At 39.1% G+C, this 15,191-nt stretch overlaps 1 protein-coding gene across 1 annotated transcript in view; it reads left to right on the forward strand.

Moving 5' to 3' along the window:
- Slc9c2 (solute carrier family 9 member C2 (putative)) overlaps window positions 1-15,191 on the forward strand; it is a gene marked incomplete at its 5' end in the record, with an annotated part of 47,921 nt that overhangs the window by 29,718 nt on the left and 3,012 nt on the right. The window contains 5 exon segments of the mRNA XM_008839138.1: window positions 2,150-2,298; window positions 4,511-4,636; window positions 8,416-8,514; window positions 11,335-11,502; window positions 12,504-12,635. Of these exon segments, the coding sequence (XP_008837360.1) occupies window positions 2,150-2,298; window positions 4,511-4,636; window positions 8,416-8,514; window positions 11,335-11,502; window positions 12,504-12,635 (674 nt within the window).

Genomic DNA, 15,191 nt, shown 5'->3' on the forward strand with positions numbered 1-15,191 from the left:
ATTTAGGGCAACAGGTGGCATTTCTTGAGCATTTACCCTGCCCCTCCCCCTTTATGGTACAGATTATCCAGAACATAGGGCTGCAAGGAATACTGTTTCTTTGAGCACTGACATTCATTCTACTTGGAGGACATAACAGGAGCCCAAGGATTTTATGTCAAGCATCTTGGCTCTGCTTTCCTTATAAGACCAGGTTTGACTGGGTGTCAAAGCATCTGGTGGAGGATATAACATAAGGTGAACCCTTAACTAATGGAAGTCATTAGAAATAAAAGAAATAAAAACAACTTTGTATTCATACCCACATTGAAAGATGCTATATGAATTTATGGTGATCATGCTTTCCAAATCAAAATGGAAAGAATACAGTCTAATGAATGTCTAAACTTGTATATAAGAAAGCAAAATATTTTGGCACTGCTTCATAAAACCCCAAACCCATTGCTGCCATTTATGTACTGGCAGATTTTCATTTCTGTGCTCTGAAGAACAGGGCCATAGGAACTAGTGCAAAATGCTGTGTTTTATATCAGTATGGAATAATATGAGAATTCCTTGATTTGGTCCTAAAAAAGGGTCTGCTTATTTCTATACAGTTGCTGCAAGTGGTTATCGAATGCTTATTACCCCAGGAACTATAAAGTGCTTTGTGTGCATCACCTCACTTAATTCTTGTTATTATCACTTATGAGGCATATACTATCACTATTGTCATTTTACAGTTGTTGAAACTGAGGCTTAGAGAACTTAGTTTGTCTGAGATCACATGGCTAGAAGTGAGGAATCAGTTCTTTAGTTCTGTGAATCTGCTAATCCTATGCTCGAGATCATAGTGATCCTTCATTTTACTGGTTGTATCAGTTATTTTTTTGTTGCTGTGATAAAATACCATGACCAAAAGCAACTTAGAGACAAAAAGATTTATTCTGGCTTACAGTTCTAGAGAGATAAGAGTCCTTTATGGTGGGGAGGCATGGCAGCAGGTGGCAGGGGCAAGAAGTGGAGAGATAATATCCTAACCACAAACAGGAAGCAGAGAGAGCAAACTGGAAGTGGAGCAAGGTTCTTAACCCTCAAAGCCTACTCCCAGAGACATGCTTCCTCCAGCAAGGCTTCACACCCTAAAAATTCTATACCTCCCCAAACCACTAACTGGGGACCAAGTATTCAAATACATGAGTCTATAGGAGACTGTTCTCATTCAAACCACCACACTAGCTGTATTAGTTACTTTTCTGTTGCTGTGATAGAAACACTGACCCAAGCAATTTATAGACAGAAGAGTTTATTTGAGCTTATGGTTCCAGGGGAATTACAGTCCGTCATGGCAGGGAGGCATGGTGGCTGGAGGTGGCTGGAGCAGGAGCAGGAGCAGCAGAAGCTAAGCTCTCACATCATCACGCAGGCATAGGAAGCAAGAGGGTGACTGGAGATCTGGCAAGGCTTAAGAATTCTCTAAGCCCACTCCCAGTGACATGCTTCCTCCAGGATAGCTACACCTTTTAAAGCCTCCTAAAAGAGTGCCATCATCTGGGGACAAAATGTCCAAACACTTGGAGCCTATGGGGGACATTTTCATTCAAACCATCACACTAACCAACTCATTTTAGTGAAGAAAAAAATGTGAGGACCTTCTATATATTAGACATTGTGCTTGGTGTTAGAATTATAAAGATGATGTATGAAGTGTTAATCTTTGCTCAGACTCTAAGACGTTTGTGACTTCTCATGTTTATTAAAGGGCATAAGTATTTGACTTGATCTCACAAAGACCCACCTGCCAAAGTCTAGATGCTGTGTCAGTCCCTCATTGAGTCTTTTAGTTATCGTAACAATAAAAATGGTGTAATATAGAAGATGAAACAGAGAAATCAAAACAGCAATGCTCTAATGCAATGAGATTTGTGATAGAGCTAGGTGGGAGATGCTGTGGGATAAGGCAGAGAGTGGTTTCTTTTAGCTTCTGGGGGAAGCCAGTTTTGAATTTTCTCATCCATATAATGGGGATAAAAATTAATCCTATCAGCCTCATCATTTCTGTGTGAAACTAGAATGAAAAATGATGTGCAAATACTTTGGAAATTATAATAAAATATCAGTTATTCTTGTAGTTATCACATAGGTTGCTTACATGTTTAATTTTTCTCAGGACTCATAGAGCATGAAGGTAGTGATGTGGTCATGGCTTTGAAGACAAAGCAGGCAATCTGTACTGTGTTTGCTAAAGCTCTGGAACATCTCGCCTTCCTTCGGTCGAGAGGCCTTATTAATAGACGTGACGGCATTGAGATGAATAAGGTAACAAAGCTATTCCATTTTGTTTGATTCCGTTAACAACGTGTACACCCCAGGATGTTACTTTGGCAGAGGGTAAAGAGAGAGATTGCTTGGGGAAAGTGTTTAACCATGGGTGCTACCTCTATTTCTTGCTACATTTTTGATGCTAGTGGCAACCAAAGCCAATACTGCTTGGCACGTTCCCCTATCATAAATACTTGGTTGCAAGTAAGAGAAACCTGCTTCAGCTAAGTTCAGTAAAGAAACAGGTTTGAAAGATTTATTTGAAAAGATTTAGAGAACTTCCAGGCTTCAGGAAGGGACTTGAAGAAATATCTAGAAAGTTTTCCAGATTCCGTAATTCTTCTCAGGAGTGCCGTCTTTGAAATCTTCCTCTGCTTTCTCTCTTGACTCGCTAGATTTTTTTTTTTTTCCTGTTTCTTCATCTACTAGTGGGAGTTCGTACTGTCCAGTCCCACTGACTTGGGCATTGAAGGTGACAGTAACATAATATTTGGAGGGGACCAAATTTGTGTGGATGTGTGTTAGAGAGGGGGAGGGAGGATGTGGGACAGGGCAGCTTTCCCCTTTAAGGGTCTATCTCTTTAGTCTCTATAATATCATAAGAAAGGACTGAATGGGTGGTATGATTTCTCCTTAATGCCTGTCTGAAGGGAGAAAGGGGCTGGTTTATATATTCCTTGAGTTACACATCATAAGCATATTTGGCTTTGCATTCTGTTTCTTCTTTATCACTTTCAAATTGACATTCACGAAGTAACATGCTCATTGATAAATAAATAATAGCTGGAGGAAAGAGACTTATTGTTCCTATAGGTTTGTTCAGAAAAGGAATGGATAAATCAATCATTCAATATTGCCTAACTGCCCAGTTGTCAGCAAAAGAGTTATAATTATTCTAGGTCACAAGGAGAGAGGAAAATTTATTCAGTTCAATTGATCAAATGTATTTTAGAAACCAGTAAGTGCCTTGGACTCTTGAAACTATGAAACTTAGTGAGTCTAATACTGACATCAGAGTCCATGTATCTTTCTTATTTTTTCATTTAATAATTTATGTATCCACCTAACAACAGTTATGTAGTATTGTCTAAATACCTTCCTGTTGCTGTGATAAAATACCATCACCAGGAGCAACTTCTGGGGGAAAGAGTTTTATTTTGGCTTACGGCTCCTGAGAATTAGAGTTTATAATGGCGCACAAGGCACAGCAGCTGGCAGCAGGAACAGGAAGTTGGTTGATCCCCCCTTTCATCCACACCCAGGAAAACAGAGAGGGAGTACTGGAAGTGGTATGAGGCTATAAATTCTCAAAACCTGCCCCCAGATGACTTTCTCCAGAAAAGCTCCACCACCTAAAGATTCTATAACCTCCCTAAACAGTGCCACCAAGGGGGGACCAAGTATTTAAATGTATAAGCCACCGGGGGACATTTTACATTTAAACTACCACACATATGAACAGTGAGACAGACACAGGAATAACAACATTCTAGTGTAATGAACTCTATGACAGAGAAACGGAGGCAATGCTATGGGAATAGGGGTAGTGGTAAAGTGATTTTCTCTGACATCATGGGGGAGCTAGGAGGCTTCTCAGAGGTTGGGGCTGGAACTGTGTTCTCCAAAATTTGAAAGGTTTAGGGCTGGAGGTCATACATATGAAAAAACATTGAGTCAACATGGTGATAGGCCATATAGTAATCAACATGAAATTTAAAAAGTTTGAGGCTAAAATAAGGCAGGATATAATAAACTGGATTGTAAAGATGACCACTTTGATCTGAGTTAATAAGTGAAAATAGGGGCTGGAGAGATGGCTCAGGGGTTAAGAGCACTGGCTGCTTTTGCAGAGGACCTGGGTTTGATTTCTGGCACCCACATGGTGGCCAACAACCATCCGTAACTCCAGTTCCAGGGGAATCTGACCCTCTTCTGACCTCCACTGACCTTGAACAACATGGGTGCACCTATCTACATGCAGGCAATACACTTATAGACATAAAATAAAAATAATGCATAAAATAAAAATAAGTGAAAATAGAGGGAGAGAATAGGGGAAAAGAATACAGTATACAGAGGGTGGAGAAACTCAGAGGCAAAACGCAAGGTTGAATCTGCACAACAAAATTTCATTAGTCTTCCTTAGTTTTTGCCTTGTGTTTATTTTTTGTCACAAACAATCACCACTACTTTGCATGTTCATTTTTAGATACTTCTCACAAAAATAAAAGCACTGGACAACTTTCCAAAGGCAATGCCGCCTCCTACACCAGACAAATACTTTCCTAACATCATTTGGATGGAAAATAACGATGTTCTTATTGAGTTCTTCAAGGTAATAATTCTGTGTTCTATTCTGGCTCAGGCTTGATGTGAAAACTTTCCCCATTTTTTTTCTACTACCCAACCAATGATTTAAAAAAAGCACATCAGGGGCTGAAAAGATGGCTCAGCAGTTAAGAGCACTGGCTGTTCTTGCAGAGAACCCAGATTTGGTTCCCAGGACCCACATGATGGATAACAACTGTCTGTAACTCCAGTTTCAGGGAACCTAATGCCCTCTCCTGACCTCCATGGACATTATGCAGCATGGGTGCACTAACATACAATGGAGGCAAAAAAATCATACACGTAATGAAATGGAGATCTTTTTTAAAGGTTAAAACCTCATTCAATTTTATGTCTTATAGGGTTTATACTGAGTTCAATATTGTATAACTGTATTAATTCATCTCTTTGTGCTGGAAATTATTATTGAATATGTTAATGCTGTAATGAAATGCTTCTAATCATGTGGTTATTAAATAAATAATTTAAATAATTTAAAAGCACATCAAAATATAAATTTAGTTAAATTAAGACTCTGTTTGGTTGAAAATAGCAGAAACCTATTTAAACTAATTTCAGTAAGTAAAAATTTTTCTGTAAAGATATTGTGGTGGTATCCAGAAGCTAAGAAACATCTGGCTGTCCTAGCTTGATCTTCTGTAACAAAGCACTATAGACCAGGAGGCTTATAAATATCAGAAACTTATTTCTCACAGTTCTGGAGGCTGGGAAATCAGCATATTTGGTATCTGGTGAGAGTCTGCATCATAGATGACCATCTTCTTTCTGTGTCTTCACACGACAAATGGCAAGAGAGCACTCTGAGGTCTCTTTCATAAAGGCACTAATTCCAAACATGAGGACTCCATCTTTTATGACCTGTTAGGATTTCAGCATGTAAATTCTAAGGAGACATAGGCATTCAGTCTGTAACACTAACCAACCATGAGCAAGGTGGAAACCAGGCCAGCCCTGATGGAAATTTGTGAACCTTTCTTCTAGTACTTACCTATGATGATTAGGTTTTCAGGTCCCAGGCTTTGTGTCTCAGTTCAGATCACTGAGTAGTCCAGTAGGCAGTATCAGCTGCCTAGACTTCAACAAGTGTGGCTTTGAAGAGGAAGCGGAATTCTGGAAGATGGGCTGCTGGAGGTGGTTTGGAAAATAGATATCAATAAACAGGAGGGGGCTGGGCTGGAACTGGGAAGAAGATATAAGAAAAGTGTTTATTACAGCTTGCATCCCATATAGTTTTTAAAAAAATAGAATTTGAAGATAAACTTAGAATTTGGTTCCTTATAGGTAACAATTTTCACAAATGATTTTCAAACCCAGTAATGAGTTGAGAGAAATGGTAAAAATGATGAGACGATGACTCCATAAGCTAATGACTCTCAAGCTTCTGAGGCAAATGTAAAGCCCAGGCACACAGCCTTCTTCCCCTCCATAACTTTCCTCATATCAATGTAGGGCTGCTAGGCCTTTTTCTACATGCCTACAGATACCTCTTTTAATGGCCCCTTAATATATTGCCACATAAGTGAGGTTTCACCAGGGTAAAAATCATGATGAGTTGGAAACTCATGGGCATTCTTTTCACTAGGAATAGCCCATTACTCTCATTGGGGATAACTGAAATTCACACAGTGAACGAGAAGAACCAACTTCATTCTTGGTCTCTGTCATAGCTACAAGGAACAGTGAAAATACAGTTAATTTTTTCTACTCCCTGCTTCTGCCTCCCAACTAGTACTTAATTATAAACACAGTAGTTGGGCTGGGGGGATGGCTCAGTGGCTCAAGCAGGAGGACCTGAGTTAGAATCCCAAGAACCCACATAAAGCTGGGTACAGTAGCAAGTGTCTGTAATGCTAGTACTCCTAACTGAGACAGAAGGTAGAGACAGGAGAATTTCTAGAAGCTTGTGCAACAGCTAACCTGGAGTACACAGTGATGAACAACAAAAAATAGACCTTATCTCAAACAAGGTGAAAGGCAAGGACCAATATCTAAAGTTGTCCTTTGATCTCTACATATGTACTGTGGCATGTGCACACCAGCATTCACAACTATGCTCTCACATACATCACACACACACACACATGCACACCCCCTCCAGATACATCTCCCACACACATAAAAGGTAGCAGTCTCTACAGATAAGTGGAAAGACAACGGTAGGAAATCAAGACCTAAATAATACAAGGCAATGAGCACTTAGTTTTTGAATTGTCATGGCTTCTATGCGTATTTCAGTGCTGTCAATCAGCTCAGAAGCATACAAAGTGAGGAGTGAGAGCTGCTTTCTTGGCTATTAACCCCAGGTTCTGAGATGGCCACTGTGGGTGATTTAGAAACATGTTTCTTACATTTATTTCTCAAATGCCACCTGTTACCATGATTTTTCCTGTTAAAAACCCTTCAGAGATTCACTTGTTTGGTTAAAGCTCAGACTCTTTATTGTGTCTTTTTAAGACCTGGTCCTGGCCTTGGCTCCACTGGGGCTGTGCTGTGCAGGCTCTTAGCAATTTTGCCTTTGTAGGCCTCTTCCTCCATAAAAAATATAGAAAATTCTACCTTATGTTTGTGGGTGCTATTATAAAATAAGTATGTTTAGACTGGGGTGATGGGTCATTGGTAGAGTGTTTGCCACACAAGCCTGTGGGCCTGTTTGAATCCTAAGAACCCATGTAAAGTGGGGCATGGAAGTGTGAAGTTCCAGTGCTCCTGGGCTAAGATGGGGGTGGGGACAGGAGAATTCCTGGAAGCTCTTGGCCAGATAACTTAGTGTACACAGTGGCAAGCAGCAAAGAGGCCCTGTCTCTAACCACTGACCCATCTCTCCAGACCCAAGACCCTGCTCAGACAAGGTGGAAGGCAAGGATTGACCCGAGGCTGTCTTCTGACTGCACACACACAAATGCACACTCAAACACTCACATGCACACACATTAGATACATACCCACATGCATCATACCCACAAAAAAGAATTAAGAACATATTAAAACAGAGTTCTTCCATAAAAAAGCATTTTTTTTCCAGTGAGGGCATTACTGAACAACCATGAAAGGTCCTGTAGGTCTGCTTCATGGTCTCCCTAATGACCTGTTCCTGTATGCTTAGCCATCACACTTTATTGAAAATACCCCCCTAAAAGATCCTCTGGAGGCAAGGAGCTGACTTGTCTGGCTTAGCATGAAAATCCAAACCCCAAATGAGGGCTAAATATTAAAAAATATTTTATTATTTTTATTTTATGTGTATGAGTGTATTGCCTGCATGTATGTGAGTGAACCCATGACATGCAATGCCAAGGAGGTCAGAAGAAGGCTTCGGATTCCCCTGGAACTGGAGTTAAGGACAGTTCGTAGCTTCCATGTGAGTGCTGGGAATTGAGCTCCAGTCCTCTGCAAGAGCAGTCAGTGCTCTTAACTGCTGAGCCATCTCTCCAGCCTCTAAACATGGTTGTATCTTTAATTTATTCATTCATTCCATATTTACTGGTTTGTTCATATATTTTCTGTTTTAAGTATTAATGGCAAAGTAATTTGTTTGCTTATATTTTTACTTATTAAAGTCGATGTGATACATCTGTGCTATAATTATATTACATTACATACACATTATATAGCACATACTATATACAATCCAAGAATATATTTTTCATTTTTATTCTACTTGAAAACCGTTTTTAACTTTAAAATCTTATTTCTGTTTAGAAAAGTAGACTATGAAGTTTTAGGGTTGAACTCTCTCCTCTTTCTCCCCCCTCCTCCCTAATTCAGGAAAGAACTAAACTTGCCTATTTTGACTATGGAGACATCACTTTTAGAGAAGGTGAAATGCCACAAGAAATCTTTCTAATTATTTCAGGAATGGCAAGTGTAAGACACTACTGATTCTTTTTACTTAAAATGCATTTTGAATATATAGCTGTGACTTGGGAAGTTTTGGAGCTTAAAGGGTTTAAATTTTTAAGTGGTTCTTCCAAATGAAAATATTTCTGCTGAGAGTAAATTTATAGATGAGACAGGATGCTCATACTGAATATCTGAATGTGCCCATTTTTCAAAATGCTGTCAGAGTTGTTACTTATGCTTCACAACATCTTCATACAAGCACTTTAGTAGCTGAACACAATGGCAAGCTTTTCTTATACCTCAAGTAATTTCCAGTTCCTAAAAGATGATCTTATGTGACAAACCTTTATCCTAGGGAAAACAGTATATTTGACTTTCAAATTCTAAAAAGTGATTTAGACCTTTCACAATCATGGAAATAGACTATTATGACTAATATATTATGAAGGTAATATATACTAAGTATCTGGCATAATTTAAACAGTTTCATTCATTGATTAAACAGGTATTTTACTGTTTATCATGAACAAGCATTGTTCATTCTAGGGACAGGATTCATAAAATAGACAAGAATTTCTGCCCATCTGGAACTTATTTTCCAGTGGAGCGATAGAAGGAGAGGGGACAATGTTCAAAATAAGTTAAATATATACAGATTTAGCATTGTAAAAGGGTGGCCTAGCAATTAGGATTTCTGTAGGAAAACTCCATGTTGGGAATGAAGATGTGTCATCATCCATAGGACCTTTTATGCCAGAAGAAGGACTTGCCTCTCAGGAGAAAGACCATTTCCAAATGCATATTTCTTGGCTTTCATTTCTTCTTTAAGTTATGACACTGTTATAAGCAAGGTTGAGAAGGATTGAGAATTTACCCCCACATTTTCCATTTCTCTGTGTTATGTTGCTGTCTCTTAATGTATGTGTCCTAGTTTCATTTTTGTTGCCATGATGTAATATCCTGACAGAAAGGAACATAGAAGAAGAAAGGGTTTATTGACTTAAATTTCAGGCTATCATCAGTGTGAGACAGCTGGCAACATCATGTCCAGAGTCCAGAGCAAAGACTGAGTAAATGCATGGTTGCTTGCTTGCTTCTGCTCAACTTTCTTCATTCTTTCATAGTTAAGGACCCAGCCTAGGGAGTGGTGCTGCCCACAATGGACTGGGTCAATTAACAATCAAGACATATGCACTGGTCAACTTGGCCTAGATAATTCCTCAGTTGAGACTCTCTTCCCAGGTGATTCTAAGTTGTGACAAGTTGACATTTAAACTATCACAGACCTACAGCTAGGCTTTATGTGGCTGGGAGCTCCAGTAACAAAACTGGCAACCATGAAGGGACAATGTTTGGTGGTCTTTTGGATATGGTACTTTCAAAATGTTGCTTGCAGCTTTCTGGTCCTAGGAATTTTCTTTTTTCCCTTTTAGGCAGTGATGGAGTCCCTCACTGTCTATGGAGAAAGCAATGTGACATAGAGAAATGGGAAAATGAATTTATTTACAGTTCTGAGCAAAACTGTGGAGAAAAAAATTCTGTTTGCCCATGCCTTGCTCATAGAAGTGAACACAACTTACAGAAAAGATGAAAAAAGAAAGGCCAGGAAATATGCCTGTGGTAGTAGTCTTTCTCCCAGGAAGCAAATCTTTCTTCTGGCATTGGGGGGGTCCTGTGTGTGGCTCTTCCTCAGTCTCAACATGGGAATCCCAATCCCTAACTCCCTTTTGCAGTATTCCTTATTAGATCCTTTGCAATCAGAAGTGTTTTAGAGTTTGGATTTTTTTCAGATTTTGGTATATTTGTAATGAAATATCTTGAAAATAAGACCCAAGTCTACGCACTGAATTCATTTGTTTCTTGTACACCTTGTCATAGCCTGACAGTAATTTTATAAAATATTTCTATTGTACCTGTGTTTTGACTATGATCCATCACATAAGATCAAGTGTGGAATTTTCTACCTGTGCTATTATTTCAGCACTTCAAAGTTTTGGATTCTGGACCATTTTGAATTTCAGTCATTTAGATTAGGGTCACTCAGCCAGTAGTGTTTAATAGTGATAGGGATATGAAGAGATTAGTTTTAATCTTTATAAAGGTGACCAAGGAAGGTAATATGTTATATTATATTCTTTAATTCTTAAATAACCCTAATTAAATTCTCATTTATTATTTTTATTTTATTTTATGTCTATGAGTGTATTGCCTGTATGTACATAAGTGCACCTGTGTTGTGCAGTATCCATGGAGGTCAGAAGAGGGTGTTAGATCTTCTGGACCTGGAGTTACAGAGAGTTGTTAGCCACCATGGGGGTGCTGGAGAGGAATCTGTGTCTTCTGCAAGAGTAGCCAATGCTACTCGTTGAGCCATCTCTCCAGCCCCTATTTTTTAACTGGGCATGGTGACACACACCTTTAGTCTCAACACTGTGGGTGGAGACAGGCGGATCTCTGTGAGATGGAGGCCAACTTGGTCTACATAGTGAGTTTCAGGCCAGCTACAGGGAGACCCTGTCTCAAAAGGACAAAAAATAAAAATAAAAAAAGCTATTTTTTTCAATGCTAATGATTGAACCTGAGGCTTCAAGCATGCTAGGCAAGTACTGTACCCCCGAGCTACATCCCTAGCCCAACAATCCTTATATTTTGCATGAGAAAGACTTTTGCCCTGAGGGAATTGAAATATGAAAGAACCGTGACTTTTGTGCAGGCTAATTCTTTCATTCCTGAGGTGTTTTATAAAGTATCTTTGCCTTCCTTTGCAATACTGTAGTAAATAGTGGGTATACTCAAATGATCTTCCATTTTTAAATTTCCCTTTGCATATTTTCTCCCCAATAGTTGCATAGCTCATCTCCAACCTTTGGGATTGACGGTAGCAAGAGGGATGATAGACCGGTCAAGACTATGTATACAGAGTATTGTAGGAGTGGGGATGTGCTTGCAGAACTGAGCTGTTTGCTTTATCATGAAAATGAATATACTGCCATATCTGAAACTACTTTACAAGTATGAAATTGTGGAACTAGTTCTATCATAGGTTATTAGTTAATCTTTCCTCAAGTAAGAGTGCCATATATTTTCTTCCTTTGTTCTGTTATCTTATTTGGTTATCTGTCCAGTTATTGCAAGGCAGTATAGAAAAGCTTAGAGAAGAGAGATTTAATGTCTCATATACCAGGTTCTGCTCAGCTCTACCATGTTTTGGCTGGGGGAACCTCAGGGGAGTGATGTAACTTCTCAAATCCTAATTTCTTCATTTATTAAGTAGGGAGAATTCCTACCTTTTGGTATTATAAAGATTAGAAAATTATCTATGCTGTTATATGTACAGCATCTAAAAAGAATACTCATTTATTTTAAAAGTTCCTTTCTTTTGTTTTTCACTTACAAATTATGAAGTAATTCATTCAACAAATAAGTGACTAAAATTCCATTTGATGTGGACAGTTAAATTAAAATGAGCTAAAGTTCCCATTATAGATTGTTCTTAATCTTTGAGGCTGCTTGATGCAACAGAGCAGGATCGGGAGTCTTAGGAATATAGGGAACAGAAAGGAATGTTGACTTATTGATTTCATATCATTTTGTTTCTGTAAGGAGAGAGAAGGCGCACATTTAGTCACAACGAATGAATTCATTACAGTTCATTTAGCTTGAATTCTGAATTTATTTAGGTAAGCAATTTGTCTCTGGTAACAAATACTGTAAGTAGGGAGCACTGTGAACTTAACCACTATGAGAGCTTAGTTCCTGAATCTTGGGCTCATATCCTTCAGTTATCTATTGAGTGATATGAATATTCTGAATCTATTTTAAGTCTAGTTTTCATTGGACCACACATTTTATCATCTTATACAACTTTTTCACAATGCTGAGTCTTTTAAATGGTAGAGTATCGTATTTGTGTGCTAGAGTTGGTAATGGGTTTTCTGAGAAGACAGTGATTATCTTGACTCATAAAGAGGTTATAATTTAACTGTCTGTGGCCTGGTGCCTTGTTATCTCAGACCTTCTTCATCTCTATAGAAGATTTATATGAAGGCTTTGATGTCTTCTGGCCTTCTCTGGAATATAAAATATGGCTCAAGGTTGCTCTTGGTATTGCGAATCAGTATTTTGGATCAAGTATTGCTGGTGAGGTAAGTTATATGATGAAAATGTGAATGAAAAATTTAAAAAATTTTAAAGAATATTTTTATTATTCCAAAGAGAGGCAATTTTTACACATTTTCCCAGAAACAACTTGAAGCAGGTTGCATTATATATATATATATATATACACAATGAAGTTTAAGGGTGGAAAAGTAGGGATAAGAAATCAAAGACCTAAGCTGGGCATGGTGGCATATATCTTCAATCTCAGCACTTGGGAGGTAGAGCCTGGAAGATCTCTGTGAGTTCAAGGCCAGCCTGGTCCACACAGTAAGCTCCAGGCCAGCTGGGGTCACAGGGAGACCCTGTTCCAAAAAGACCAAAAAAATAAAATAAAATAAAATAAAAAAATTAAAAAAAAAAAAATTGATGGTTTGTGGCAAATGACATAGGCTCAAATTTCAGTTAGGGCTTTGGTATTTTTCAAGTTCACAGAACAGATTTTTAAAATTTTTTTTTATTTTTCAATTGAGTTTGCTAATAGAGCATAGGGTAGGGGTTTGTTTACACAAGAGTGGACACCCTGCATTTACAGCTGGGCTGTAAAGTCCACACTCAAATACAGATCCTGTGACATCCCAACAGCCACACAAAATGGTGAGAGCAGTGCCTCTTGGTGTTCTTGGCTTATATAACCTTTGCCCCTCCTCCACATGCAGCTAAGGTTGACTGATTGAGTGGGAAGGGTAACTGACTTCTCCCTCAACTCCTTGATGAGCATGGGAAGGAGGTGTGACTATAGCTTGCTGGCATAGTGGTTGGAGGACACTTCCAGTTAACACTCTACCCCTTCCTCTGGCTCTTACATTCTTTCTGCCAACCTCTTCTGCAAAAGTCCCTGACCCTTGGAGGGGGTGGTAGGTGTGGGATGATCTTCTTCCCATTGTGGCAAGACACTGAACATTTGGGTCTCTGCATTATCTGTTTTCTATGGGCTGTTGGCCCATTTCAGTGGGATTCCATCTACTATAAAAACACACACAGCAAGAAGAAATAACATCTAAACTGTGACTGCTATGATAACAACCTATGGCTGTAAACACGAATGCTTGGATGGTACCTTAGCAGGTGCATCATTTCCATCTAACAAAGCAATTGCAGTGACTTCCCACTGGGGCCTGTATTCTCCCCTACCACAGGGGTTTGGCTGAGTCTACAGTACCAGATGTGTGTTCCACCCCTAGGTTGGGCATTATATCCAATTGAAAATTTACTGGTTGTACATACATTAGAAGCTCCACTATTGATTGCATCAGCAGGAACATCTTGTTTGGTGTGTTGATAGTGTAACAGGTGGGGTCTGTCATTGAGGAGAATTATAGGGGACTATTCTCTCCTAGTCATCTGCATCTTACCTTATGGCACCATGAAAGCCACCTATCCAGTGGCAGGGAGTTTCCAGTTTAGCCCAAGCTTGAATTCTCCATCTCCCACATTCACATCATGCAGTGTCTTCAGCAATAGGGTTTTCCTTCCCACTTCTGGTGTACAACCAACATTATTAGCAATGGCCTTTATTGTTTTGGGGACCTTTGGTGTCTCTTAGGCCAGCAGCTCATGGAGGGCAACCCACCTCTGGCACTGGGATTTTCATTTAACAACTATATTGCTTCTGGAAGGGCTTTCATCCCTCCCCATAGGGTTCCTTCTGTGTTTAAGGCTTTGTTTTCCCCTGTGTATCTGGATTTTTAACTCCTTTATTCCCATAGTTCTTTGTGGAACTCCCCCATTTAACTACCCCCTTTTTACACATTTCTCCCTTCATAACACCTTTATCCTATTATTCTTCTCTCTCAGGTTCCTTCTTTCCTTTTACCTCCATGTTTTCCTTCCATATTCCTAGTCCCTTCAATTACATCAGGATATGCACTCACTTATAAGAATTTGATGCTAGGATCCACAGATGAGGGAGAACATATGTCATTTGTTTTTCCGAGTCTGTGTTACCTCACTTAGTATAACAGTTTCTAGATCTACATACGTCAATTGTTTTTCCGAGTCTGTGTTACCTCACTTAGTATAACAGTTTCTAGATCTATCCATTTAGCTGCAAATTTCATTATTTCATCTTTCTTTACTGCTGAATATAACTCCACTGTGTAAATGTATGACATTTTTGTTAACCACTCCTCAGTTGAGGGGCACTTAGTTTGCTTCCATTTCTTAGCTATTGTGAAAAGAGCAGCAACAAACACGGTTGTACAAGTGTCTCCACAATAGGATGAGTCCTTTGGGTATATGCCAAGGCGTGGTATAACTGGGTCATATGTTAGATTCATTTTTAGTTTTTTAAGGGTTCTCCATACTGTTTTCCATAAGGGTTGCATGAGTTTTCAATCCCACCAGCAGTGAATGAGTGGTCCCCTTTCTCCACATCCTTGCCAGCATTTGGTATCATTTGTTCTCTTGATCCTAGCCAGTTTGATTGGGGTAAGGTGAAACCTTAGGGTGGTTTTAATATGCCTTTCCCTAATTACTAACAATGTTGAACATTTTAAGGTGTTTCTTAGCCATCTTTATTTCTTCTTTTGAGAACTCTCTGT

This window comes from Nannospalax galili, unplaced genomic scaffold (assembly GCF_000622305.1).
Source record: "Nannospalax galili isolate Female #2095 unplaced genomic scaffold, S.galili_v1.0 scaffold2399, whole genome shotgun sequence".
Lineage (NCBI taxonomy): Eukaryota > Metazoa > Chordata > Mammalia > Rodentia > Spalacidae > Nannospalax > Nannospalax galili.